This window comes from Anas acuta, chromosome 5 (assembly GCF_963932015.1).
Source record: "Anas acuta chromosome 5, bAnaAcu1.1, whole genome shotgun sequence".
NCBI lineage: Eukaryota > Metazoa > Chordata > Aves > Anseriformes > Anatidae > Anas > Anas acuta.
Window position 1 is genome coordinate 49,415,401 of NC_088983.1, and position 26,289 is coordinate 49,441,689.

At 44.8% G+C, this 26,289-nt stretch overlaps 1 protein-coding gene across 5 annotated transcripts in view; it reads left to right on the forward strand.

Moving 5' to 3' along the window:
- Window positions 1-26,289, forward strand: part of LDLRAD3 (low density lipoprotein receptor class A domain containing 3) — a 127,286-nt gene that overhangs the window by 35,504 nt on the left and 65,493 nt on the right. For all 5 annotated transcript variants that reach the window (XM_068684675.1, XM_068684676.1, XM_068684672.1 and 2 more), the window contains one exon: window positions 14,964-15,110. In XM_068684675.1, coding sequence (XP_068540776.1) covers window positions 15,023-15,110 — 88 coding nt within the window. In that variant the 5' untranslated portion in view covers window positions 14,964-15,022. The remainder of the gene's footprint in view (window positions 1-14,963; window positions 15,111-26,289) is intronic.

Genomic DNA, 26,289 nt, shown 5'->3' on the forward strand with positions numbered 1-26,289 from the left:
AAATCAGTTCTGGTGACAGCATCGACACTTGGATATGATGGCTGGCAGAAATGCAGAGGCACGAGACCTTTGCCTTTTTTGCTGCCAGCCTGTGTGAAGTGGGGTGTGAGAGGCTTGCTGGTGGTCTGGCTTTTTTTTTTTGGCAGTGGCTGTCAGTCTAGCACAATCACCTGCAGAGTACCCTTAAACCATCCATTATGTACAGTTCTCTGAATTGTCTTCTGAATTTCTTGTAAGGTGTTGTAATGTGTGGGAAGGACAGGAAGGAAAGTGCCAATGTGCATGTAAGTGGTAGCAGAGAGCCGTAGCCAGAGCTAGCCAGTTACTGGTTTGAACACAGTTGTTAGAAAGAAAATGCGCTCAGGTTGTCCTTTATTCCAGACGTGTCTCTTCCTTCTTGCCTCATCTTTCCCAGATTTGATAGCTGCTCTGCAGAAATCTTGGCATTGCTCGGCACAAGCAATTCTCTGCTCATTGACCTAAAAGAAATTACTGTTGAAACTCAGCAGTGCACAAGCTGTGCTGCCTTTGTCATCATGCAGTAAATACAGTGGGTTTTCTTGTTATTATTTCTAACCAGAGGTAGGGAGAAAAATAAACAAGCTTTCCTGAAATGTGATATACCTTTCTTTTAATTCTGATTAATCAAATAACATTCTCTACCAGTAAAATAAACACAACGTGTGAGACCCACCCAGTTAAATTTACACCCTGCAATTTTCAGACATTCATTGCCACTAAATGGCTGGAGTGACTGGAGCCAAACACACCTGCTTTGCAATTACATCCGCTGGGTTGGTATTTGTGGCAATGCCCAGCTAAGCCAATGAGATGCAAAATTAAAAATTAACCCTTAATGGCAACATGCTGAAACTGCTTCTTCGTTAGCATAGTCATTAAGGCATTGAGGAGCCCTTTTTATGGTCCATCTCAGGAGCTACTGCAAGTGATGACGCTTGCTTTCCTAGATCCTTGAGAAAAGATTGGGAAATCCATAAACTTAATGGATCCCAAGTCTCAGTTTGGTTTTATTTGAAACTAAGCACATCCTCACATCCTGTTACGGAACCAAGCAGATAGGCATTTTGAGATCAAAAACTTCAATATTGAATATTTAGAAGTCATGTCTTCTGCCAAGGTATCTTGAGTTCCCTGTAATATTATTGACTTTCGATTTTGTTGAAGGTTTTTGCAAAATTATTGAGTCAGTTCTCTCCAGGCCCCACCTGCAACTGCAGGCACTTCCCCAGCTCATCGGTTTGCTTCACAGCTCCTGGCATTTGCCAGTTTGGTGTTGTGTGTCAGGACATGCCTTTGCCCCATCTTCCTTGGAAAGTACGCCTTGCAGCCTGCATGAATACGACAGATGCCAGGGGGAAGGTGAAGCTTTTGGGGATCGTTTAACCAGCAAAATGATGCATGAAGTTATAGCAAGGTTTGAGAGATTCCCTGCATTTTGGCACATTTTAAGAATACCTGATGCAAAAAAATGTTGAGTGAAGTCTTAAAAGGTGGGAGCGGTTTTGTAGTTAACCAGAAACTTGTTAATTTGTGTTAACTCACTGTCTGTCCATCCTACTAAAACACATCCAAGTTTGGAAGCTGTGTGTGGTTGAAGTGAGGCACCCAAAATATATGGATAATTCTTCCTTAGCTGGAGTGTACTATGAGAGTTTTCAAGATTTTTTGTCTAATAGGCACCTTGAGTGTGGTAGCATAACTTTTTTCTTATTTTTTTTTCTGAGGCCAGGATTGATATTTAAGAAGCGGGTACTACTTTTCTTTATTGGATACTGTTCAGAGGATTTTAAGAAATAAAGGAAATGGAGTTGGCAGGAATCAAAGAAAAAAGTGGAAAAAGAAGAAAGCTGTTACGTCACGCAGACTAAATCCTGAACTGTTTCTTCTGTGGCTCCAGAGACTTGGGCCAGAGCTCTGCCACAGTTGCCTCCAGCTCTCTAGGGGGAGTGTTCAATTTTCTCATTTCTTTCTCAAACTTTCTCAAAAGTTTTTATGCTTTATGCTAAATCTTTTCTGCTCATCTTTGTCCCAGTATTCTTCACTGTGGTGTTAAACGTAGCAACTGTTGAAAGAGCCAAAATCCATGACTGCATGTATTGCAAACAAGCCCGACTTCACTGCAAGCTTGAAAGCATTTTGTAATATACGGTACGCATGGATGGTGTCTTGCTGTGGCAGTGTTTGCTGGGAAGAATTGGTCACAACAGCCTCCCAAAAAGATGGCACACCCACACTGCCCACCCCACATTAACTTCCCCCTCTGCCTGGGGGCACTGCACGGGCTCCGCTGTAACGGAGAAACATAATTCCTCTCAGCTTCTGCTACAGCGAGTAAGTGAAATAGATAAGGTGAAACTAAACTCATGTGAAAGGAATGAGCCTCTCACTTCAATATAATCCCTGCTGTGTATCTTCCTAACAGCATGTTTCCCATTGACAAAATGCAAATGCCATTTATTTTTCTGCTATTGATTTGCTTATAGAAAGCAGCAGCAATCTAATCCATGCAGCAAATTCTGAGTCGCTTTATCTTCTGTATATATTTTTATTATTACTGCATAGAGCACATCAAAGAACTCGGTTTGAACGGGAGAAAATCACATTTTAGATAGGTGGTTATAAAAACTGTTATTTTTCACTTGAAGTGATTATTTTCTAGGTCTCTGGTAGTGATTATGGGAAATTCCCAACTTCAACTAAATAACCAGTTGTATACATCTGTCATGCCCATGTCCCATCCTATTCTCCCATTTAACTTGCTCTGAGGCTTGCTGAGTGGAGGGCACAGGACCAGAGCTACCAGAAAGGGGAAAATGTGCACCATCTTTTGTAAAAGAAACCTCTGAAGTCTAAAGTAAAAGCTAAGTCTCTTTGGATAGACCTGGGACATGATGTTTGAAGAGGCTTGGGCCTTGTGATGTCTTGCTGATGAGTCAAACCAGTATGGGAGCAGCAATCTCCAAAATATTGTGAGAACGATGTGAAAGTCCTATATTATCTAAGAGTGATGTTGGCTGTGCCATGGCTTGCCACGTTTTCAGTGTAGGGTGGCTAAAAATTAGCTGTTGATAACCCAACCTGGTGATCCTCTGAAATCACGGCTCTGTTTTTGCTTGTTACTTCAGAATTGGTTTTTGGAAAGGTGCTTCTGTCCATTTCTGTTATCACTGTGGCTGGAGAGGAACAGTTTGCCTTTCCCCTTGAAGCTTCAAGCATACTCTCAGTTCCCCTTGCACCGTGTTCTGTCACCCAAGTCATGTGGCATTTCCAGGTCCATGTTTGGCCTTTTTTTTGGTCTCATCTCTCTGTTGGATTTACATCCCTGTTTGAAGAGGTTTACCTCTATTTCCAGCTGATGTTCTTTCCAGGACCAGCAGTGCCCTGTCTCCACAGGTAGCGCGCTGCCACAGGCACCTAGCGCAGTCCCTCTGCTCCTCCCAAACTGTTGCCTTTCCTCAGCTCTGATTGCCTGCTGCTAACTGGTCCCCTAACTTTAGCAGTCGTTTCTACGTATTGTTTGGAAAAACATTCTTGTTCCTCTTCCAGGCTTTTTTAGCAGCCTCAGGAGAGAGGTTTCTGGTCTCCTTGTTTCTGTTCTGAGGCCGGGACTTCAAAGCAAGAGCCGCGTTGCCTTCCTGGGGCAGGGGAGCCCGCAGATCTCTCTCTCTGCACTCAGATTAAAATCTTGGTTATCTGTCATCAATCTCCTCACACTTGGAAATTAGCTCAGTGCTGTTGAGTGAGAGGCTATGGGCTTTTTTCCTTCTCGTTAAGGACATTGTCACTGTTTTGTTTTTGTCGCCCTGGCCTGTCGGGGACAAGGCCTCTCCTGCGCTGCTGGGCCCTGAGGCGTGCCCTGAGGCGGGCCCTTCTCCTGCCAGCCCACAGCCACGGAGCTCCCCTTGTTATCACTGCCACTCATTGTCCCATGCAGTTGTGCTTCACTGATGTGCAGTCAAGTCCTAAGTGAATAAATTAGAGGAGAATATTATCAGAAATTCATCATTTTGTTTGCTCGACTGCCTCTTGAATCACTTCATGCTTACACTGAGTTTGCTTTCAGAGCCGGGCACGGTGCCCTCTCCCCATAGCTGCCAGCCTGGGTAAGGTGTCAGTGTGGGATCCCAGCCTCCTCCACCTGTGGGCTTACTGGGACACAGCACAGCTCATCTGCTTCTGGCACGCGGCTGTCTGCCTTGCTGGGGAAGAGATTTTGATGTGCAGCTGCCAAGACGATTATTGCTCTTGAAAACTGCTCGCTGCTTAAAGAAGAAATTGGAGCACGGTTGTTAGGGACAAACAATTTTATTAGACTAAGTGATGTCTTTGGGGTTGAAAAATGTAGAACTAAGAACTAGAGGCTTTTGTGATATCTTCATTCAGGCTTGCTGCCACCTGTATAGGAGTTTGCGCAACAGGATATCAAGAAGGGAAGATGAGCTTATAGCCAGGGAATGGGGAAAAATGGGCTACTGAGCTCTGATTCAGATCAGCTTAAGCTGTTGAGGAGATGTACCTTTAGCTAGCTAAGCACAGCTGTGTACAAGCAGCAGCTATGATAGGTTTGCCATTGTGCTTCTGCCACTAACCAGCATCATTCTGTCGTGTCATCCTTTGCTGTGTTTGGAGTCTAAGGTCTCTGGAGGTGCACAAGTTGTTTTGTTCTTCTTGGTGGGAGAAATATTCTTCTGCTTACCAGTCATCAGTTTCTCTGAGCCACTTACAATGTGTAGCTCATACTTAAACTGCTTTCACTTGCAGAGGTTGATCCTGTGTGTGATCGGTGCGGTGCTCTGGGAGAAAGGAGAGCAGAAATAATGAATGTTCTTACGAGTGCTCAGCAAAATGATATCTCCCTAGCATCCTTCTGATTGAGCAGATAGATCAGCATTCTCCTTTGTTACTGCTTTTGCTTTCTTTCCTCTCCTATGTTCTTATTTCAGATTCAGGCACCGTTGCTTTCATATGCTGGGGTGTAGAGAGGGCTAGTGCTTCCAGTATGAGCTACCAGCACTGAAGATCTACAGTGCGTTTTATGCCTGTAAATTACAGCACACTGAAACCATTCGATGTAGTGAAATGCTCCTAGAGCATCTGTAATAAGAGTTGTTTTGTTTGTTTTTGTTACTGTCCTTTACTGGTATAGGTTCACAGGTAACTGTTCCCCCTCCTTGCCATTACTTCTCATAGGAGCATCTTTTAAGTTACTGTTACATGGCACAACAGCACAGATTGAGCTAGCACTTGAAAGTGGGGAAATAAACTAATACTGAAATAAGTTGTTTTCTCCAGACCAAATGGCCATAGGATTTTTCTTACGTCTGGTGTAAGCCTGACCTACCAGAGCCTGTTCAGCTAGGAAGGCTGGACGTCCTAGAGTTTGCTAATCGTCATCTGTGAAGGTGCCTAAGTACAGGTAATTCAATACATGTTTTTAAGCAAGAAAATGTGGTTAACAACAGCATTTTATGACCTGTTGCATCTGTGTAGTGCAAAAAACACTGAGAACCAACCTTGTAGAAGTAAGTCTCAAAGAGCAATTTAAAACCTTTGATCTTTGAATATAGTGGTTCAGACGTTGTGACTGGGAAACTTAAGCCTAATTGTTCTAGGTAGGTGTGTTGTTTTTCTAATTTTATTTCTATTGACAATGCAATATTGTGTGAGGGGAATTTAAACTTAGCCCCTTCCGATTGTTAGGAAAACACAGCAGAGAAGAGCTCGGCCCTTGTTGTTAAATGGAATTCCCACTCACCAGGTTTGTTGTTACAGGCTATTTGGTTAATTTTGGTCACTGAGTTCACTTTTTCTCTGGATCTGCAGACCTGCTAAGGTGGTGTTTGAAAATTGTTTCTTCACCTACTTGTCTCAAAAGCATGTACCCAAACTGCACTGATGGGATTCCTCCAGGCTTTGCAGCCCTTCATCAAAATCCCTAATATAATTTCTGTTCAAACTTTGTTCTTCTTCTTTTTTCTTCCTATAATTTAACTGAACAATGTATTTTACTATTTTCTTAATCTTAGTGTTCACGTTGTATGAGATTTACTGTCCTGCTCTGACAGCTGTCCCTACCGGTTTACACAAGCTTATGATTTACACTGGGCGATGCTGTCGGAAGTGTTCTGCTGCCAAGGAAAACGTAAAACAAAGAGGGCTGTGTTTGCTGGGAGAACAAGTAGCTTGAACCTAGACACAACAGCAGAAAGTGACTATATACAGATCTGTACGTAGCAGTTTGGTTTCATCACGCATGAATATTTAAAGGATTGATTTATGGGTGACTGCTCAGGCCCTGTGCTGCGAGAGCATTTTAAAATTTGATGTCCTGTTGTGTTTTGCAGACAGCATGGAGTTGTCTCGGTGGTCTGAGAAATAAAGGCAAGCGTGTATTTAATTTCTTAGGGAAGGAAGATCCTTGAATAAACTAAGACTCAGTGGTAGTATTCTTCCCCCCTCTAAGATGTTTATCTGTTGATAGGAGCCTGTTTCTTCTCTCCCCTCCCTATCAGTAGGCCAGGCAAGATTAGTTCTCTGACTTCCTGCTCTTGAAGAAAGGAGAAAAGAATCGGCCTGGAAATCTTATCGTGAGGTGGATGTGGACCATGAGTATGTTTCACTCACCATATCTTATCAGCAGAGAAAGCAGCGAGATGAGACTGGTGGAAGGAGATTCCACGTGAAGAGCTGCTGTAGATAGAGGAATGTAAGGCTGCCCTGACTGCGAGCACTGTCGGTGTGCCCAGAAGGGGGGCTGCAGCCTCTGTGGTGGGTCAAATGGTGGGGGCCAACTTCCCAAATGGTGGAGGCTGGGAACTTGAGCATGAGGTCTGCTAAACTGAGATTTTCTGTAATAGTATGGGGGGAGTTCGATATGAAGCTGTGATAAGATCCAGTTGTTTGGAACATAAACAAGAGTGGGATTACTTACTCTATACACTCTCTTTATGTCTGTGCCCTGTAAGAGAGTAATTTAGGCTGTGGTTTCAGGATGACTAGTACCAGATGAGCAGATAGTACAGGCTCGCTGCAGACAACCTATCTGTTCAGTTAGATAACACGCAGCAGCGTTGGCTCTGGGAGGACAGATGATGTTGAAGTGTTCACAAAGTTTACAGTTTTTGCTGCTCTCCCCATCAAGCTATACAAAGTTGGGTTGATGATGAACCGGAGCATGGAGCTGGTGTGGTGGCACTCAACTTCCTTCTCTCGGATGCTCGGTTCCCCCTGGGCTTGTCTCTGGGGGGCTGCTCTGTGCACTGGGGGGCTGCCTGCTTTTGTTCAGCTGCACTGCTGGAATCTCCTTTGTGCCACTGAGCGTCATCTGCTCTTTTGTGAGAGGGGATGGTAACCTGTGGGTGAGATGAAATGATAAGAGAAGATTGAGTGTTCCGTAACCTGAAGAGGATGGCTGGTGGAATATATTCTTTGTGTTTCATATTATTATTATTTTATATTGTGTTAACTTTCCGTTTAAGTGCCCAGAGATAACAGAGACTTTCAGCTCTTCTGAAAATAAAAAGAACACGTAATTAGGGAAAATGTTTCCAACAATTAACATCCTCTGGATTGGAGGGTGCTGTGTAGGTGCCTGTGCCAATTTGCTGTGCCGTCATGGTTTTCACAGCTTGCTTAAAATCACTCGGGGTGGAACTGGAGAGGAGTCTGGGAAAGACAAAACAATCCTAAATTTGGAGCATTGATCTTGCTCTGGGGGTGTGGTGCGTGTCTGGGGATCTTGCTGGGGAATGCTCCTTCTTCAGGGTGTACCCAGCTCAGTAATCTAAGTAAGTAGTTCTGCCTCTCCTCCTCTGTTGAAACTTGTGCTAGTTTGGGGCTGTGGATGCAGTCCTTGTTCACTCTGTGCTAGCAGCTGATAGCCTGCTTTTCTTCCACCACACTAGCTGTGCCTAGAGCCCACAGACCTGGGAGATGCATTATTGCTGCTGTGTACTCAAGCAGCTGCACTGCAGACAGACAAATACGGGGGCTCCAGGGAAATGCCCAGTGCCCCAAATATAGGATCCAGCCACCGAGGCTGTAGGATTAAAATAAACTTGTTCACCTCAGCTCCCTTTCTGCACTTGGTGTTGCAAGGAAAAAGCAAGTGGTTGTTTATTAGGGAGTGATTTAGAGGGCTATATTTAATTCAGGATTTCACATGGCTGAGTGCTGAATGGCAGCCACCTGCTACGTGGAATGTGCCAATTGCCTCAGCTAGTACCTTAGGATGTTTAGAAAGAGATATCCCTGTTATATTACCTATGGTGGAGCTGGTGATGTGTTAATTGCCCTCCAGTTCAATAAAAGGTGTCTTGCTGTGAGGAATTAGCAGGTCAAGGATGGGCATCCACTAGAAGACTGACTTCCTCAGCGCTGTATTTCTGTATAAATTGAAAAAAGCTACCCGTTCCATAGAAATGCTGTTTGCATTGACTTTGGTTTGCCTTGGAAACGTTTGGTGTTTTCATCAGAAGTCTGCTTTCATCTGCTGCTTTGGCTGGGCCTGATCTATTTTTAAGTCTTGAAAATGCTGGATGCAGAACTTACTGCATCTCAGAGATCACAGCTGGAAAACTGAGGGAGGGGAAGCTGAACCGAAACGGTGAGCAGTTCCTCGAATTAATCACTAACTTACCTGCTGCTCCAGCGAAGAAACATTTTTGAGAGCTTGTATTGCAGTGGAGCTGTCAATCTGTCTTTACAAATAACCCTCATAACTTCTGATGTTGTGTAAGCAATGTAATCATCAGGCAGTTTAAATGAGGATAGGGGAGGATAGGGATTAAAATTGTTCAAGGGGATTTGAGTTGTCAGATAATCACTGGCAGGTGTCCTTTACTCCTGACAGATGGCTTAGGTGTTGTCAATGGTTTCACAGCAGAGCAAGAACGAGCTTGTCTTACTCTTTACTTCTCAAAGCCATCCTGAACGTGCACGGGGATGGTTTTCTTCTCTTCTGGCAAGGTATGTTTGCAGTAGCGCATAGGAAAGCAAATCATGCCGAAGACAAGCGTTTATGGGGATCTGTGAGATACACACATGCAGCTGCAAACAATTGTTTGGGTGATATCAAAGGTGTTTATGTAAGAGATGAAAAATAAACTTAGTTCTTGTTAGTGTACGTATCCTTATCTGCCGGTGCTGTTAGTGGACACTTATGCTCCATGTACATGGATCCAGCATGGAACGTGCCTCTTAAAAGCTAGTGTCTTGTTTTCATTTGAACAATGGGTAAATTGTAGAGAAGAGGTTGAGTAACCCTGTCACAGACTTTGGGCAGCTGCACTAGTCCTGATTTCGGTATGATCTCAAATACAACTCATCAGTACTTTGGGTTTCACTGAGCTGTTACACCGCGTCGCCCTTAACTCCCCCGGTGTTCCCTCGCTGACCACACACCTTTGCAGCCAGTGAGGTTTGTGCGTGTGTGTGTTAAACTGAAGTTGGTATGCGAAACGTAATGTGTGGAATTTCTTCATGCTCAGCTTTTGAGTTTCTTTGCTGGATGCATCTGTGTTGGTAGACATCTGCAAAGGAGATGTGGATTTGGCGAGTCAGATGCTTCATATCAACACGAAGAAGTATGAAAAGATGCATCTGTCCTCACCGCCTAAATCCCCAGAAGCAACTGGACCTGAATGTAAATATTTGTAAATAGTTTTGCAGTCTCTGAAGAAACAAGTCCTGTGATATCCTACCAGGCACTTAGCACTGCTTGTTTGCTGTCTGAGATGACTGAGGAAGATATAAAAACAGCTGTTGGAGTCTGCAGGTATCTTAGAATCAGAGAGTATCCCGAGCTGAAAGACCCACAGGGATCATTGAGCTCAGCTCCTGGCTCCACAAAGGACCACCTCGAGTTTCTTCCAATAAAAATAACAAAAAAGCCCACAACAGAATATATATCCCTATGTTAACTAAAAAATAACATTTTTTAAAAAGGTTCGTAACTGTTAAGTCATGAACTGAGGTTTTAATCACAAAAGAGGAAGTTCAAGTAACTCCTGTCGTCTTTAGTTGTGACACTGTTTGCTGGTGAGCAGGTACTGGAGGTGTCTTTTTGATGTTGTCTTGTTGCAAATTCCAGCTACTGACTTGTTCTAGGCTCTTTCTCATGTTGTTTTCACAACATGTTGCAGATCTCAGTGGAGTGAGGACAGATTGCTGATGCGCTGCCATCAAACCGGGTGTGGATTTACACCAGGGAAGGGAGCGATCAGGAAGAAAGGAGGAATTCATTCAAGTATGGAGCGTACTGTGCATCCTGTGTTAGGCAGGTAGTCCTAAGTGCCCGTCCAGCATCACAGTCACACGCCAGCCTGGATCAAAATCAATCTCTTCGTGTTTGGGAAATTTTGCAGAGATCCATTGAAGGTATCCAGGGAGGATTCCCACAGCAGGCACGTCAGGGGTTTGGCAGTGGAGTTCATCCACTTCATCCTCGGTGACAGATCTTCTCTGTAGAGGCTGAAGTTACTGCCATCATTCATGAGGATGCTAAACCCATGAGTGTCTTGTATTTCTTCCTCAAAAGCTCCTTGGCCAGAATGACTGCCTGTTCTTCCTGATTACGCTTTCTGATACAGACACAGCAGTGTTAGCAGCAGCGATCTGTTCTGTAATGTGCACTTCTTTGGAGTGCTTTCAGGTAAAGTGTCGTGGTTTTTTTTTTTTTTTTTGGTGAAAGATATCCTTGACTTGCTTTGTTAATGTAGTGTGAAGTGTTCAGTGTGACTTGTCCTTTTATTTATTTATTTTTTTCCTCTGATTCTCGTTTAGCAAGTATTAAATATTTAGATGCCAGCGTTTTTGGAAGTGGCTGCTAAAACAGATTGGCTTTCCTTACTCAGTCCCCTTCAAAGTGAAACACGAGTCCCTTTTTTTTCATTCAGCCCAGATGGTATGCTTTTTAAAGTGAGCAGTGTGCTGCAGTGAAAATGGACTACTTCTTTCCCCTTCTTCCCCTCCTCCTTCACTTAACCAAACACATCCGTGCAGCTCATATTTGGGCTGAATTCAAAATTAGTCAGAGAGGCTGCAGGGTAAATATGTCAGCTATTGGAAAGCCAGCTCTGCCAGATTGAAGGAATTTCTGCCCTGCCAACGAGCAGCGTAGCAAGTTGGCTGCACAGAATCTGACATCTCTACAGACCTCACCAGAATCCTGCTTCGGTCCTCCAGAAGAGGGGACGAGGTGAGCTAATCCTGTCCCTTCCCTGCAGGTACCTCTGCTCCTCCCCACGTGCTCGTACACTCAGCAAGTGGGCAGGAGCATCGCATTCCTGCGGGCTGGGAGGTGATGGCCACATGGAGGATTGCCTTCTGGGCCCTGAGGGCTTTTATATCCGATAGGGGAGGCTTCCAAAGTAAAGGAAGCAAAACGAGCTGTAGGATTTAAGCGGTTCCATGTGTGCCATCGCTCTGACAGCGCTTTATCCACCTTTGTTGGAGAGGGAGTAACGCACGTAGCCAGTTGCTGGGTGCATTGACTGGGACTGTGAAATTGCTCTGTCTGCAACCTGCGACTCCATTCCAGCAGCAGCTGAAGGTTACATTTTAAGAGAAAGTGCTCGTGCTTTGAAATGGGATCGAGTCAGAGTTCAGCCTTCCCATTCCGCGACAGAGCCTGCGCAGGGCTGTCAGCGAGTAACTTAATCTGCCTGTATCTTTTGTTTCCTGTTTAGTAAAAAGGTTAGTGCTCCATCCTGACTGTAGCAGAACATTCGAGGATATATTTATCGTGTAACAAAGGAAACATAAACAAACAGCTTAATTTTAAACAAAAATTGGTATCTGTTCTTGGCATGCCCCTTCAGTTCAGTAGGGCTGGAGTACAGCCTTTATTTAAAGGTATTGATGGCTTTTTTGGGGCATTGTTTCTGGGTTGGAGTCTTCTTCTTTTTGAGACCTAAAACATTCTTCAATGGTTTGGCTCGGTCTACGTTTTTCATTAAAGAAGCACGGAGATGCAGAGACCGTGCTGAAAGCCTTTCAGGCAAGACGCAGCAGCAGATCTGCCAGGAGCTGAACTTTGGTTGCTCTGTGTAGGAGGTGTTAGAGTCTTTGGAAATGCATCCAGTTATCACGTTGTCTCAGGAATACCGCGATGCTTAGAGGGGAAGACGGTTTTCTAGCTAGGGCAGGTCTAGACCTGGCATCTGTTGTTAGCTAGCAGCTTGCCCAAGGAGGTCTTACTGGAGTGTTGACAGCAGGGGGTTCAGTTTGAGAGGTGCAGCTTGCACATGGAAGTGGAGCAGGTTAGGGGAGAGCTGTAGGCAGGAGGATTAGACAAGAAGCTAGCAAAGAGCAACCACACGAATGAGAATGGCACCTTCTGATGGTATTGCCTGAAGGTGCTGCTGGTGCTCAGGGTTTGAGAGAACTAAATCCTTAGTGATTCTTAGTTTGCTTGTGGCACTTGAAACACCTTCAGTTTACAGCAGAGGTTTAGTCTTAGCTTGGAAACTAGTTTTGTCAATCTATATCTGTAGCATTTGCAAACTTGTAAGCTTGCTCTGATGGTCACTGTTTTGTCAACTACGTGAGAAGTCTGCCAGTGGTACCATACTGACAGGAAAGCTTTTTTTTTTTTTTTTTTAAGAGTGGGGAAGGAGCTTAGCTTCTACTCCTGAAGCTCTTGGACGTGTTATAACGAAGTTAAGAGTGTGGCACATTGGCTGTGCCTTTCCATGGCAAGGAAAGTCCCGATCTCTCCCGTGTCTGGATGTGCTGAAGGCAGCCCTCGCTGTGCAGTGCCGGGGGAGGTTCCTGTGGTTGCAGGCAGACGTGGTGTTAGCCTGCTGGGGGGTTGCTAACGGGAGGTTGGGGAACGCCAACAACTTCTCCTTCTGTGCAGCTGCTTGAGAGCGGTGATTGTGGCTGGGTGATTACTTATCAGGTACAGGTCAGTGACACAAAGAAGGATTTGAAAGTTCAAGGCCAGGTTTGAGGAAAACAAAAGCAAAAACCCACCCCACGCTTGTGGGTTGAATGTAAAACTGCAGCACGCAGTTACCAGTGATGCTGTAAGGCTGCAGATGCCCAGGGGTTGTTGGTGCTGTATCTGATCAGCATTTCCTTGCAGGACTAGCCAAGGACAAACCTTTTTCATTGCTGGTTTAGGGACTGGGGCATGAAGAAGGGCTGGGCACGGCTCTTGCTGTGTTGCTGCTGAGCCAGAGCTGAGTTTCCCCCGTCCTCACCCAGAAGCAGCCTCTCTGCGTCGTGGCACAGAGCAGATCCACTCTTCCTTGGGCAGAAGAGGAGTGATGCAGAGAATGGAAGCGATAAAAGCAAAAAGACACGAAATTGTCAGCTGCGTAGCCTGGGCTTGCTTTTTGCTGGCTGTCGCTTTCTTCCTTCAAGGTGCTAATAGCAGGAGCATTGCACATGGCTCGAGGTGTGTGGCCAGTGGTTAAGGTTGCCACATCTGCCTTGCAAGCCTGTGTTTCCACTTCGCTTCTGAATTACCTTGTCTTTCAACAGCTCGGGGCAAATTTCCATTAAGGTGTCTGCTCTGTGCTGGCAGAGTCTTAAAACATCCCAGGAGAGCCAGGCATTTGCAAGGAAGGAAATTTGAAAGGAAATGCGCTGTGTGGGGCAGAAATAGGCATAAAAATACTTTCCGAAGCATTCCTGTCATGCATCTTGTGAAATGGTGATGTAAACCTTAGCAGGGTTGCCTGTGCTAAGGGCAGAGTGTTTCACTACGCCGTGGGGGAGCCGTCTCCACCTGCCTGGGTCCGGAGCTTCAGGAGAGCCTCGTGCTCAGGGGCACGCTGCTTTGGCAGCACATTTCTCCAGGTACCGTCTGCACCAAACCCCTTCCCCTCTGAGCTGCAGGACTGAGCTAGGAGAGGCTCTTCCCTGAACGTGGTGGGGCCAGCAGCCGTGAGCTGCCAGGAAGGGTTTTATCTCTGGTTTTTGGTGGTATGTGTGCTTGGAGCACACTGCCTAGGACTAGCCTGGGCTATGGCAGAGGAAGGTGGGAGAAGGACCTTTCTCTCACCCTCTGCCTTGTCTTGCTGCTTCCCTCCAGATCGATGCCTTGCAGTGCCATTCGTGCTGCAGTTGTGTTGGGAGTGTCAGTCCTCTTGCACAATCTCCGAGCCCAGCCTGCATTTTGGCCCTGTGGATGAATCTCTTTGCCTTATTAAAATATTTGTGCCATTAACTTCCTTCCCTGAGGTTTATGTTTCTGTAAGCTGTGTTCCCAAAACAACCAAATTTGGAGGCACGGTAGATGGAAATTACTGGCTGGAGCTGTTACAACATTAAAGGCAAATCTATTCTCTTTATCTCTTGCATCCTCCTGCTATCCCCTCTCTACTTGGCAGCCTCTCCAATGTGCCAGTTGCCTTACTTGCCTGTGGACAGATGTGTAGCAGGGCATTAGGCTAAGACCAAGAAGCTCAGTTCTGACTTTGACCAACAGCCCCATGTTCGAAACTTAATTGGAAAGCTGGTATGAATTAGTCAATGTGCTACGTAGCTCCTAGCCCTTGGGTAACAACAGCAACAAAAAACACCAAGTAATTCTGCAAGCTAAATGCCCATCTGACAGAAGCACGGGAGTGTGGAGCTGATGTCTTGTAGCCTCATCTGTTTTACTGAGGAATTAGAGAGCTTTTTTAGCAAGCCACTTTGACCTGAGGATATGCAGAAGGCTAAACATACGTACCCAGGAGGAAAATAGCAAGAAAGAAATCAGTAAAATGCAGAGTGTGACTGGAGAACCGGTGAAATCACGATTTAAGGAATGAAGTGCTACCAAGTACTGTATTTAGGATGCTGATAGGGTGATGAAACAAGATAACCGGCGTCAAGATTGTTTGCCTGAAGTTTGTTCTACTGCTGATCAACATCTTGCTCTATGACTGCTTCTGCTGTCTTTTCTGAATGCCCTGTAAAGTTTCTGTTTCTCGTTGTTGTTGTTGCAGAGAGCCAGCTGTTGCCTGGGAATAACTTCACCAATGAATGCAACATTCCTGGAAACTTCATGTGCAGTAACGGGCGCTGCATCCCGGGGGCCTGGCAGTGTGACGGGCTGCCAGACTGCTTCGATGACAGTGATGAGAAGGAATGCCGTAAGTGACCCCTGCTGTGACCTTGGTGTGCCTGACACCACAGGGCTTGGCTAGGTACCAGTACTGGTGTGTTTGGTAGTACACTTTAAGCAAGCAATGAAGTCACTGCCAGTTTCTTAATTTCTTTATCGTTTGAGGAGATATAAGGCCCTTCCTATTGTTTCTGGTCTTTAAGGTTCTGTAAATTGGCCAATTTTAATTCAGTGCTTGGTAGCAGGTACCTAAAACCCTACTCACAGATGGATACACTGAGACAGGCTTGACCTGTGGCTCTTCCAGTGGAAGACTGCTGCCCTGTGTGTTTGCAGGGATTCAACATAAAGGCCTACATAATAAAGACCTTCGTCGTGTACTGCTCTAAATTGACCTCCGCAACCACCAAGAGAAGTCCCTTTTGTTTCAGATTTTAGCTGTATCCTGTTACTTGTGTTCCATTCCTGTCAAATTGTAATTCCTCGCCCTTTGAAACTTAATAGTAACTTTCTGCAAAATAAAGGGAATGAATTGGCTCATAATGTTTACATGTTTTAATCCTCCCTACAGTGCTCCCAGTTCTAGAGAGCTTAAAAAGGCTTTGTGATTTCATCTCTTTGTTAGCACTAATTAAGTTTTAGTTAGTATTCTGCATCATTTAGTTAGCATGAAACTTTCTGGGCTATGCGGTATACGCAGACAGCAAAATTATGCTGCAGCATAACATCATGATATGAAACCTGGTTGGGAGGGAAAAACCCTCAAATGCCATGTTCTTCTAAAGTGTCTGAGAAGTAAGTTAGTGCTTTTTGTCTAACAAATGTTGCTCCTTTACGTGTGTGCTTTACAGAGGTTTTTATTAATCTTAAGCCTCCTTGAGAACCTTACCTTTCAGCCAACACGCTTCAAGGACGTCGTTAGCTTCACTTGTGGAGCAGAATAAAGAAAGAATAGCTTCTTCCAAATTCAGTTTAAATGCTTGCTTCTTTAATTTGATGCCTCACCTTTAATTCCAATTTTCCGTCCCTTTCAAAATAAGGACTCTTTAATAACCATGCTGTGGAAATCCACATACATAGTCCTGCTTTAAACCACTGTGCTTTTTTCTGCTTCTAAGGCATTAAAAGTATCTGTATAAAATATCTGATCCTTTGTAGTCTTTCTAAAGCATCAGACCTGTGTTGCAACATTGAAGACAGGTTAATTTATTGTTGTTGTAAGGATTGATCAGTTGTGCCTATCTTTTTAAACCCTAGCAGAATTGTTATTAGGGGGAGCTTTGACAAGAATAAAAAATGTCCAGAGTTCAACGTGCACCTTTCGGTCAGATGTTCTGATGACAGCAGCTGCGTGACTTGCAGGTTCCTTATTACCTAGCTGTTGAATATGCTGCTGGCATGGCTTTTGGTGTGCTGCTTAAAACGAGCTGAATGAAGGCACTTCTCTGTATTCGTAGGATGCAAACCCAGAGGTTTCTGTCTGTCTCCTAAGAATATTGTCATCCTCTGCCTTGCAGGAATTTCACTTCTCTTTGTTAGACTAGAAAATCATAATAAAAATTTACAGTAATCTTAAGGAAGATTTTCTTAATGAAGACTGGGCTGGACGTTTGCTCATGAATCAGTAATGGGAAAATACTCCTCATGACTCGCTGTTCGGAAGCCTTCTTACCAAAATCAGTTGGGTCTAGTGAATTGCAGGCAATAATGAACATAGTAACTGACAATAAAATATAAATAGCTGCAAAATGACAGTTCTTACAAGTTATTCTTGTCATGACAGACTCAAATAAGCCTTACTGATCTAGGTTATGTTGCAACTATGAATTTCTGCGGAATTTTTCTTCTTTGGGTTTTTCATTTAAAGACCATCAACCCACTCGATTAGCTAACAGTTTTCAGGACGAGCATCCTTTTGATCATGCCCAAGTTAATGGAGGTAATTAGGCTGCTCTTTCTTCTTCACATACATCTATCTGCTCTAACTGATCACCTTCATAAATGTAAAATTAGCATGGAAAAGAGACAACGGAGAGCAAGGGATTCATATCCTGTGCTGGCTTGCTGTTAACAGGTCAGATAAGCCAAAACAGAATGGAAATACTGCTCATTTGAATCTCCAAGCAAGAAATTAATATTCATGCAAACAAGGCTCTGTAATGCATCCAGAGAGCTTCAAGCTGCCTGTTTTGCATCTCCTTCCTCTCTGTTGTACTAGGCAGCTTTTAACAGTCCCTGTTTGTGGGGTGCTACACTGAGTGCCTCCCCAGAGGCATGGGGTGTGTGTGTTTGCTTTCCTGTTTAGGACCATGTCAGTGACCACAAGGTTCACAAGAGAAATGATCTCGTCACCAGGGTCCCCTTCATTGGCAGGTGTGGCAAAGGGGCAAGAGCTGTCCCTGGGAGGCAGAATTACGTAGTTATGGAGGAGGCTGGAAAGGTTTCGTGGTGCTAGTTGTTGGCTTATGTCTGAGTTCAGGAGGCTGATTTTCTGTCTCAAGGATGGATGATCCTTCTAACCCGGGAAATAGCCCATTTTGAATCCCACTAAACACCTAGACCTCTAGACTTGCTAATAGCCTAAGAGGGCCAATTCAGTCTCTTGTATAAGTGGGTATAGTGGGTGCCACAAAAAAAGTTTGTGCGGCTTTTATGATGAATTTTGAAAATGGGCCAGCTCTTCTGAGATACTCCTATAGCTGTCACCAACCAGTCTCTTACATGGTGATGGAAATTTGCATCAGCTTCAACAACTCAAAAGTGGTGGTAGAGAGTTTCTAGGTCAGAGCTAAGCACTGAAAGGCATTTTGTTTGGGAACGGTGGTGGATGAAAAATCACTTCTCCCTCTCTCCAACCTGTGCCAATCTGTAAAGAGAGGCTCATGGATGAATTGAGGCTGGAAAGGTTTCTGGAGGTCTTTTGGTCCAGCTGCCTGCTCAAAGCAGGACTAGTGTGGATGGATCAGTCTCCTAGAGCCTTGTCTGCTCAAGGGCTGAGCATCTCCAAGGATGGAGAGTCCACAGCCTCACTGGAATCCTGCTCCAGAGTTTGTGTATCCCTACTAAGATTTTTTTCTTTCTTTAATATATGATCACTTCACAGTGATTGAAGCTGAAGCAAGCAACTTCTAAAGATAAGCAGTGTGGTTAATGTGCAGGTCCGTAGCATTGGGGAGAGAGAGGGTGTAGGAGCCTAAGAACTGATCCTCTGGGCTGCAGAAGCAGCAGTGGGAAATTGAGGAGCTTGGCACTCAAGATGTGAGTGTGTCACGTCTGGCTGTGTCGCTGCACCAGCAGCAGTGGTTAGCAGTGCCAAGTTGCTTAGGAGAGGGCAGCCGTGCCTGAAAGTGCTGTTCTAGGATCGCAAGGCTTGAGGGACGTGTGTGTTTGTGTGTAGGTAGAACAGCTTTATTTCATTTTAATTGTTTTAGGCTAGGCTTTGTTACCTTCCTCCTACCAGGATAGGGCTCTGCTTACTACTGCGTACCTTGCGGCAGAAGCAGAGCCCTTTGTTTTCCGCTGAGATGTTGCTTTGCATCAGCCGAGCTGTTGATAGTGGAGACAAAGCCGTAGGAGTTGCATTAGCAGCACGAGATGGCTGAGTTCCCAGTGTGTTACTACCCTGAGCCGTGCTTTAAGCTGCTTTGTCTGTGATTCCTCATCGACTAACTGCTTCACATTTAAAGGCTTTAACCCTGCTTTAAAGTGTTTGTGTGTGAATAGGAGCTTGCTTGCTGGATTCAGACGGTCCTGCAGGCTGATATCTCTGAAGTGAGCTGTGTTTTGGCGTGCCCACGGAGGCAGTTTCACACGTGTGCTGCCAAGTGCGACGTCCTTCCCTCCCTTTTGGGTTGCTGTATGGTTGAACACGGGTGCCCAGCACCATCTGATGAGTTCCATTACTGTGCCATTTCGTTCCATTTGCTGCCCTTCGGAGATGAAAACTTACAACTCTGCGGTTCTGCTTTTTGTTTTCTGCAGCCCTGGTGTGAAAAATGCTGGTCTGGGTGTGGAGGAGTTCTGCAAAAGCAGGGTTATCAGTGCTTGGTCCACTCGTGGCTGCCCTTCCCTCTGTTCCACGTGTGCTTTTTCTGTCTGCTGCGTGGAGGACCTTCTCTGTGAACCACGTCACTTTGCTTGTGGGTTTTTTCTTCATCTTCTGCCTTCGCCAGAACCCGTACCATCTGTCATGTTCCTGGCTTCCTCTCTGCCCTGACCTGTGCTCAGTTTAACACTTCCCATGCCAGCTGTCTGTACACTGTTTGGCACGCTGAATATCTTTACTCTTCCTTCTGCCATGGTGACTTGGCAGCAGAAAAGCTTCATCCAGTTTTATCCAGGCAGGAGGGTTGAGAAAAGGCTTAAGAGGGAGGGAAGAAGCTGAGACAGGGACTTGTTGTAAATGAGAAATGCCTCTCCTTGAAGCAGAGCATCTCTCTGGCTCTTCCTCCAAGCCACTAACTGGGCTTGGAAAGCAACTGACCATGTCAGTGTAAATGTTCACAAGTATTTCTTGTTCTCAGCAGTGCAAATAACTTCCTTCGGAGCATCTCCCAAAATGGAGAACCTTTTTGTAAGTCGTTCCCCCAGCTCTGCCACTTCTCACCCGTTGGATTGTTGGCTGGCCTGCAAACTCGCATACTGCTCGTGCAGTTCTCCTCTGAATGCTGGTGGGCTTGTAGTTGCTGCTGCTGGTGCTCTGTAGCTGTGTTTGTGATCTGTAATGGTGGCTGAGGCTCCTCTGGACAGGAGCAGAGCCCTTACCAACAAGACTTCCCTGGGGAGCGTGCAGTTGTTGACTGCACAGCGCCTGGATCCTGCTCTGGCTGTATCCCAGGCGTGCGTACACCTGGAGCGTGCGCTGGCACAGGTCTAGAAGATCCAGAGTTACACCTGAGAGAATCTGAAGAGGAAAAGCCTAGAAATATTTTTGGACATTTCGAAGCATTTTGAGGTGAACAGAGTATCTGTAATGCTGTCCGATGTTCCTGCGGGGCGAGGCCTCCATCCCGCTGCTGGGAGGGTTTTCTCTGGGAGATTGGGGAGTACAATACTGTTCTTAGTTCAGCTCCTAATGTACTCTGTCATCTTTGTTTCCTCCTTTCTTTGCTCTTTTGTACTCCTTTGTATTAGACTATTACGGAAAGAACAATGCAATCACTGAAAACGGCTTTTGTCAGCTAATGAGCAACAGCTAGTGGAGAGATGGCATGTTGCTGCCTTTGTCAGCTAACGAGCAGCAGATGGTGCAGATTCAGAGCATGGCACATCATCCGTGCTAAGTGCCTGGCATGACAGCAGCCAGAATGAGAGGTACCAAACACCCAGAAGTCTAGATTTTCCTTCATCGCTCTTCCAAAAGCCATTTCTTACAAGCCACGTCGGTGTGTTCAGCTGCGAGCAAGTCGTGGTGCACAGTGAATGCAGTGACCAGCTGTCTTAGTCCGAGGGCTGAAGGCTTTGGGGCTAGAAAAAGGTCTCACACAAGGGCAGCCTCGGGGCAGCGGTTTCTTGTGTTAGGAACTTACATATCTCATGCATTTCTGTTTCCAGTTGCCGCTGTTTCTTGCATCAACCATAAAGGCTTTGTTCTGAGAGATGGCAGAGCACTAGGGCATCACTGGTGCTTGTGAGACTGCTGCCAACAGCCTGACCTGTGCAAGCTGCTGGGAGCTGGCCCATGCAGGAACACCTGGGACTGCAGGAGGAAAAGGCTCAGTTTGTCGCCAGCAGTTCAGCAGCAGCAGATCTTACTCTGGTTGTCCTTCAGACAGTTGAGAGTCTTTACATGCAGGTCTTCTCTGTGGGGGAGAATGTCTTCATTAACTGAAGTGCTTCATGGAAACGGGGAATGTTAACTAGTGTTCCCCAGGCAGGTGTTGAGGCCACCTGCCAAGTGAGCTTCTGCTGAGGGTCCGCCTTGTCTCACCTGATTGCAAAACACATTCTTCTTCAGACAGATTCTTCTTCCTTAAAAAAGAAGTGTTTTCTGGGGGAACTTCTTTGAGCAGTGTGTAGCAGGAGTGTTTTCTTGACCTATTTGTGTTTTTGTGATCGTAGCCATACTTCCATTGCCCTTGCAAGCATTTTTAAATCTTTGGCAGAATAATACTTGAGGTAGCACTGTAGTTACTTGTTCATTGCTGGGATGCTGGCATATCAATCCTTTATTTCTTCTTCTCTTGTATGTCTCTTAACCGTGTTCTTGCTTTATCCCTGTAGAGTTTGAGTTGTGTGTTTATATATAAACACAGTATATTTTCACACTCCACTCCGTCTATCTTCTCTATATTGGGTATATTTTCAGTTCCATGTAATCTATCTAAACGCACACAACATTTTATATAAATGTCTTACAGTCTCAGAAGACTTAATGAATCTTTTGGTGTTGTCAGGAGTGAGGGGGTGGGAGGTGCGGCACAACGACGCTTGCATCATTTGTACCTGTTTCTGTCTGCACTCTTGCTCTTCACTGACCTTGCATTGGTGGGGAGTTAGGCTGGGTTAGCAGTACAGTGCAATTTGGAAATACAGGCACCAGTAACTGTTTTTTAGTTTCCCAAAGGTTTCCCATGCGTTTTTGTTGCGACTCCAATTTAAAACCCACCTACCAGACAAATGTTTACTGCTCCCTCTGGTGTTCGCTTCCAACGGGTTTCACTGCTCAGCGTGTCCAGGAATGGAGTCTCTGCAGGGAAGTGTTCATAACAAACAATTGCACACAGTTGTGGATAAGACAGAAAAAGTCTTTTTGTAAGAATGCTGAAGGAAACCCACACTCTGCAATTAACAGCCCGAGTTTCCTAGATTATGTGCTGGATCTTTTCCTGGGCTCTGAAACCTTTTCAGTTGGAAAACCAAAAATCTTGCAGAACAAAGGCAGGTTTGTGCAGTTTTCATCTTCAGACCGGCACTTCAGATGTATGTTGACTGACTTAATTACATTCAGCTTCAACAAGAGGTAGTTTATGAAGAACTGTGGGTGTTAAAAGCTAAATGATGTCAGAGGGATGGAAGGCTTTTTTCCTCTTCAAAAAGCCTGCTGAAACTGAAGTCATAACTGATGAAGGTGCTCTGTGGTTGTGCAAGCCCAATGCAGGCAGCAGTAGGAAGGAGGAGGACTGAGAGAGAACTGTACCAGCATAAAACACATGTCATGTGTGTGGAAGTCTCAGGTTGGCATGGTCAAACTCCTTGTCCTGCCCTCTTGCTGATGCAGGGTAGGTTTCAGAAGAGGTCCTTTAGATGATTTGTGCTTCTCACTGCTTTAAAAAAAAAAAAAAAGTTTCATGGGGTTTACCCTTGAGATTAGGAGCATGCTTCAAATCTCTTCTATGGGAAGATTACACACTGGAATTACATTAAGGCACATTATGTACTCGTGTTTTTCCCTGTGTAAGTCTCAAAATTAAAATGGCGAGATGGATTGAATTTACTAATAAAGGGTCATTGCTCTTGACCCAAATATTTCTGGTGACAGTCTGGATTTATGTGTTTGTCCTCACCTCTCCTTACGCTTTGCTGTGAGAGCAGTCACATTCATGACATCCACAGCGCTAAGAATAAGTTAGCAGATCTACTAGCTGCTTTAAAAGATGGAGAGAAAAGGTCTTGTGGAGAACAGTGGGTTCTGCGATCTCTATAAGCTCTTTAATGGCTGCTTATTACCATCCTACAATTATTACAGCTGCAGTTGTTTTGCTTGGGGTTTAGCCACTCAGCAGAGTCAGCCTGATGAATGGCTTTCATGTAAAGGAACAAAGGGCACAAAATAACTCTGGCTGCTATCCTTTTAAATACCAGGCTTTAGGCTCAACGAGCAGAGCTCAGTGCACTGGAGAATGAGCTGCAGCGTTTTGTTAATAAGAAATGTCTGCCCAGTTCGGAATTAAGATCAGTAAGCTCTAGGGATTGTCCAAACCAGCCGAGATCTCCTAGAAATGCAGCAGCAGGCCAAGAGTCTAGAGTAGGTTTAATCCTACCCATCTGTAAAGGCTACTGACTTGGTGGTGTTTAATATATCAGTGGTCACCACAAAGCTACTCATAAGGCATCAGCTAAAGCTTGGTGTTAACTAAGGGTAATGCCTCAGAGAAAGAGGAGGAGAGAGACTTTCAAGAGACACCTTTGGATCCCTAGGAGTAAGATCCAGCAGTGCATGCCTTCGGCACCTTCTTGGACTCCCCATCATCTCACCTGCTGCAGTCTCTTGCTGCTAGCCAGGTGCACTTCTAGCTTCAAGGGGTTTCCATGGGTGGTTTCTGATAGATTGAGATTCTCTCTTGCTAGCTAACAGCTTATAATAGCGTGAGCTAATTAGTTGTGACGTGTGTCGTATTGAAGCTCATCACATTTTGGAAAAGATGGATAACAAATAATTGATACTTACAGGTAAGTGATTTAGCAATCTGTCACTTTTAAAAATGGAACTTCAGAATGAAAATCACTGTGACGCTTATGAGGATTTTATCTTAAGAGTCTGACACGATGCAGAAGTAAGTATTAGAGCTGGGCACGATGCAGAAGTAAGTATTAGAGCTGGGCTTGTGCTCTGTAGTTCTTCAAACCCATACCCGCCACTTCAGGAGGTGTGGAGTGGCTGTGACATAGCTCATGGTGCTAACAGGAGGCTTAGGTGGCTGCGACCTTCAGGCGTTGTTTGTGTGCAGTTCTGGAGATGTGACGAGCCTCTGCTGTAAGTGAATGTGTCCAGAGACAGCTGAACGGCTGATCTGTGTAAGCGAGGTAGCAGACAAGTACTGGCTGATGTAAAGTACTCTGCAGTCCCCCATGAGCATGAAGGAGGATGGCATAAGAAGCAAGATAAAGACAGAGAGATAAATATAAAAGCAGTATGTTAAAATAACTAATATGATTACAGGAACTACAAGACTTCAAAACTCAGTGTTCCTGCTAATAAAAGACATGTGAAATAGTAGAAGTATGAAGTGCCTCTTTTCTTTTTTCTCCTCTGAGGGAATTATCTGGAAATTTAACTTTCCATATCAGCTGGACAACAGTCTACCATTGTGGTCTCCTACTTTTCCATTCCATTTCTGTAATAAAGCCGATAAGTATTTTTTTTTTTTCCTCAACTACTTACTTTTTTTTGAAAATGTGGGATGAGAAAATGTAACATCAGGACCAGAATGAGTGAAGAGAGCTTGCAAACTGGAAAGCTCGTGCCAGTCACAGTAAAAAAAAAAAAAAAAAAAAAAAAAAAAAAAGCTGCAGCCAAAGTAGATTTTGTGTATTTATGTTAATGGAGTAAGCATTGTCATGCACTAGTTTTCCAGGCTGACAGATATTGTGCAAACAACAATCTTACAAAACTATACAAAAACAATCTTCAGTGGCCCAGTTCTTATTTACAGTCCCGTAATAATGTGTGTAAAAGGCTAATGAATCTAAGGTATTGCTGAATAACTAGAATCTATAGCAGGAAGTTAGGAGTTCTTCTGTAAAAGCACTTGTGCGTATATATGCACAGAAAACCTCTGTCTTAAGATCAATGCGTGCTTTTAGGCGTCCTTGTATTTTTATTTATGCTTCCTGGTTGACCTGACATATTTGTTGCTTAATGCTAATGCACCACCTGCAAATAATTTTCAGATACACCTCTGAGTTCCCAGACCCGGGAAAAACTCCTGGAGATCCAGGAAGGAAACCAAAGCTCCTAAGGAAACCCGGCTTCAGAGGCAGAACACGAGTTTTACTGAACCTTTGCCTGCAAGTCATCAGTATATCACGTTGTCACTGCTTAGCTTCCACTGCCTCACACAGAGCAATGTTTTGCACTGATGCTTAAAATCTGGGAGGCTTTCAGTAATCATCCAGCAGTTCTTCTGGCTGTAGTGCTTCTGATCTTTGGGAGACTTTGAGCTACACCTTGACTGTGCTGCTTCTAATGTCCTGGCTTCTTGATCAGTGCAATGCAGGTGCCAGCCCTGCTTGCTTATTCCCTTTGGAAGATTAAAAAAAATCCAGCTCAAATGACTGATTGGGTCGCTTGGTCTGAGTCTTCCTTCCAATTGCTTCAGTGGAACAAAAAAGCTGATGTGATGGAAGGGTCAGGAGGGGATGGGGAAGCATCTGGCCACAGGAGCAAGGAAGGACTCGGGGGAATCAGGCAGGTCAGGTCCCCAGCGCCCAGCTCAGTCCCCTCAGAGGCCTGCTTTCCCAAGGCTGCCCATGGCACCGTGGTGCTACTCTGAAGGCCCACAGGTATTACTTCCTTCTGCGTTTTTCTGTGATGTCTTATCTTCCAGAAGTGGAATTTCTCATAACAAGTTCTGAAGTGATTTGTGAAGTGTTAGACGGCAAGCCTGAAAGCTGAAAGAGAACCCTGCTCTCCCAACCTGCAATACATTTCCAACATGAGGCTGGCTTTGCCATTAAGCCGTTACTGTTTTTATGGACCTTAATTTTCCCCTCCAGCAAAATGCTCTTTCCAAAGCTGCTGTAGGTAAGATACCCCCAAGAATCCAGCCTGTATTACAGCACTCATGGGAAGTGAAGCAAAAAGGGAATTGGCTTCTGAAACCTCGCTGGCTGCCTTCAGGTGTACGTTCACTGCCACAACTCGTCAGCAATCAAATGTCAGGGCTTTGCTGGCATTCATGCGGAGTGAGGGGGGCAGGCACAGAGGTGCTGTATTTTATCTTGCGTTCATAATGCAGAAACTCAGCTGGGAAAGGAGAATCATCATCTTTGGCAAAAGGATTTCTTAACTGCTCTTTGGATGTGCTGCTCTCCAGGATGTAAAAATAGCTTGGAGTGCCATTTAGCCAGCAGAACCACTGGAATATCAGCTTTACTGAAGTTTTTTAGCAAATTTCTTAGATAGGTGACAAGCATCGGGATTCTTAAACAAAGCTGAACTTTAAACAATGCATGAAATGAGCACCTGCATTAATTGAGAAGATGCTGCAAGCCAGCTGCTAATCTTTCTGTCACTTACTGAGATGGCTCACAAACTTGGAATACCAAACTAGAATTAACTCTTACTTTCATTCATGATTAAGCAACCAAACACTTTGAGTTAGTTATAATACCGCTTATAATGAAGTAACCACGGTGAACATCTCATGTGAAGCTCAATTGCAGAAATTTACACATGAGTAAGGGCAAATGCAATAGCAACTAGCATTTGATGGCTTTTTATGTAAAGAGATCAAAATGGTGTGTGGCGCTAAGTATTTAATCCT